This window comes from Pygoscelis adeliae, unplaced genomic scaffold (assembly GCF_000699105.1).
Source record: "Pygoscelis adeliae isolate BGI_AS28 unplaced genomic scaffold, ASM69910v1 Scaffold25, whole genome shotgun sequence".
NCBI classification, from domain to species: domain Eukaryota; kingdom Metazoa; phylum Chordata; class Aves; order Sphenisciformes; family Spheniscidae; genus Pygoscelis; species Pygoscelis adeliae.
Genome location: NW_008824808.1, coordinates 1,254,969 through 1,257,498, shown reverse-complemented (window position 1 = coordinate 1,257,498; position 2,530 = coordinate 1,254,969). Strand labels below are relative to the sequence as shown.

General features: G+C 38.4%; 1 protein-coding gene across 1 annotated transcript in view; it reads right to left on the bottom strand.

Annotated features, from left to right (window-relative positions):
- Positions 1-2,530, bottom strand: part of DYNC1LI1 (dynein, cytoplasmic 1, light intermediate chain 1) — a 55,486-nt gene that overhangs the window by 13,176 nt on the left and 39,780 nt on the right. Inside the window, exon 5 of the mRNA XM_009324206.1 lies at positions 695-925. Coding sequence (XP_009322481.1) covers positions 695-925 — 231 coding nt within the window. The remainder of the gene's footprint in view (positions 1-694; positions 926-2,530) is intronic.

The following is a 2,530-nucleotide window of genomic DNA, read 5'->3' as shown; positions in this document are numbered from 1 at the left end:
CCAAGGGAAATACAGTGGCTATCCAAAAGTAATACGGAGCTGTGATGTTAGTGAGTTCAGCCAGATAATTTAAGGAGTACTGCGAAGTCTTTGTGTTCTGCATGTTTAAAACTAAAAAGACAAGACACTGAGAGCTATATCATATGCATGCCAGAACAAACATATAGCTGCATTAGTGTCAATAATAACTATGATAAAACTCTTCAAGTAGAAAGGGCCCAGACATTACCATGCTCTCATGAATCCTTTCAACATTTACACTTTTGGTAGGCCGGGAACAGGTCCCAAATTCTCTAGACTGACTAATTACAGGAACAGTTAAGAAGCTGTTGCAGTGATTTGCATTTAAAAAAAATAAATAAAATTAAAAAATGAAAGCTAAGAAGTTTTTTTGCTTGGAGAAACTTAACTAGAAAAATACGTAAGAAGCAAGATTGTAAATTCAACCCAGCTGTGTTCATTCTGAAAGCTACCCCCCCGCCCCCCAAATTAAGGTACCTCTGTTAGAAAGAAATACTAGTATTGTTCATGTAGCTACCTGAGACTTATCTGAAGCTTGACTTGCTTGATAACTCCTAATTTTAAGTAACATTTCCAAAGAATGAAAAAGACTGCAATGGAGAGATTAAATGCTGCAGAAAGCATTAAGCATATTTGATTTAAATGGATTCCTACGTATTTGCAGAATACTCACACTTTTGTTCCATTTCTTTCATTTCTTCGGGAGGAATTTTTAACTTGTCAATATGTTCTCTTACAACACTTGCCCATTTCTGTAAAGAATCCAGTGCAGTCCAAGGCCTAGACATGTCTACTACCAACATAATTAGAGTGTCCTTTAGAGAGCTTGCCTCCATCGCAAATTTAAGAAGACCTTTGTGATACAGGTCACCATCCAAAATCCATACATTACATCTTGTTTGATCTACAAAAAAAAGGAAAAACATTTTATGAGACTTACTTGAAACAGTCCACTACATAATGGCTATTAAATCTTCTTTAGACATGTAAAATACAACGAAGAAAGCAGATGACAGGTTTTATCAGTCAACTGAACATACATAACACAGCAAACTGCAGCTTGTGGAGACACCCCTCCTCTTCCAAACCCTGATGCTTAATGGCTGATAACTGAGATCTTAAATACATTATCTGAAAGTGAGAATCCAGAGATAGCACTCAACATTTCCAAAATTAATGTTCACCATTTTAGAAAGGGAAAACGTTTTCTTCAAGATGCAACTTAGAAGGGGGGAACTGGGTGAATTCAGACATCCCTTCTCAGCCCTTGGTCTGCTCAGCTCTCAAGGACTGCCATCTCCCCTTCAAAACTCCAATATGATACGCCTATGTAACTTTTAAAGAACAGAATGTACCTTGGCCCTTCAGAAAACTGGAGCAGAACTGCAAGTTTTTAATGATTTAGATGGAGTTAGCAGGCAAGAAAGTTATCCTTCAGATTTGCAAAAGGGCAATTACCATACAAATAGACTATCCCACTGCTTCCCCCTCCCTCACCCCCCAAACACCGTACTCCAATATTCAGAGGCACTTCTGCGGTAAATGAAGAGCTGGCGATTCAAAATTATATAGCTTAATATAATTACATTTTGCTTTCAGTTAAGTTTTTTTACTTGTTACAGAAGTTCTGAGGAAGACATTTAGACCAAACTCCCAATCCTCTTAACCTTGATCAAGTCATCTTTCAGACTGATAGCCAGACATGGAAGTCAGGAAAGCAGATGATTTCAGAAAAAAGGGGCCAACTTCTTCTGGTTCTTCTTCTATCTATATTTGTTCTTACAGCATGGACAAAGAGTTCCAATTTTTCCCCACAGCTACCAGTATGTCCTTATTCACACCGCACTCCCTCTAAGTATTGCCTCTAGGTAATTCATTGCACCTCTACAGTGCCTGGTCATACTCCTCCCCTTGTTCCCCCATATAATAAGCATCAATTATCCATTCCATAACTGCAGGTATTTGGGGTCTGGATCTTAAACTTTTTTTTTTACCTTCTAGCCATAAGCCAACTCAAAGCCAGCTGAAACACAACTTCTACTTTACTTTCTCCTTCCTTCAAATTTTTGGGTTGGTGGTTTGGGTTTTTTTCTTGTTGGTTGGTTGTTTTTAAAATCTCCTTTAACATTGTGCAGATTTTCCTACCCATCAATACATGACACGTAGTCTTGCAGATTCTGATACCACCAAGACAAAGGTTTCTTTGTATGTTCAAAGAGATAAATACTTGCTACAATAATTGAGATGCAAGGTAAGAGCCTAGGCACCTTTTCCTCTAGGCCTGAGGAATGCACTTTTGCCTACCATCCATTCAGAATGTTGCAGCTAAGACTGCTTCCCTGGTCTTTTCAGCCTTTTCTTATGACTGGTTCCTCTTCTCCTCTACCACTTAAGTGGTCATTCATGGTATCTACTAAAGGAATTACACCGAGAAACTTCCTCATGATATAAATCACTCATGGCCTAAGCTGGACTGCTGCAAATTATAAAGAAAGAAAAACATCCCCCT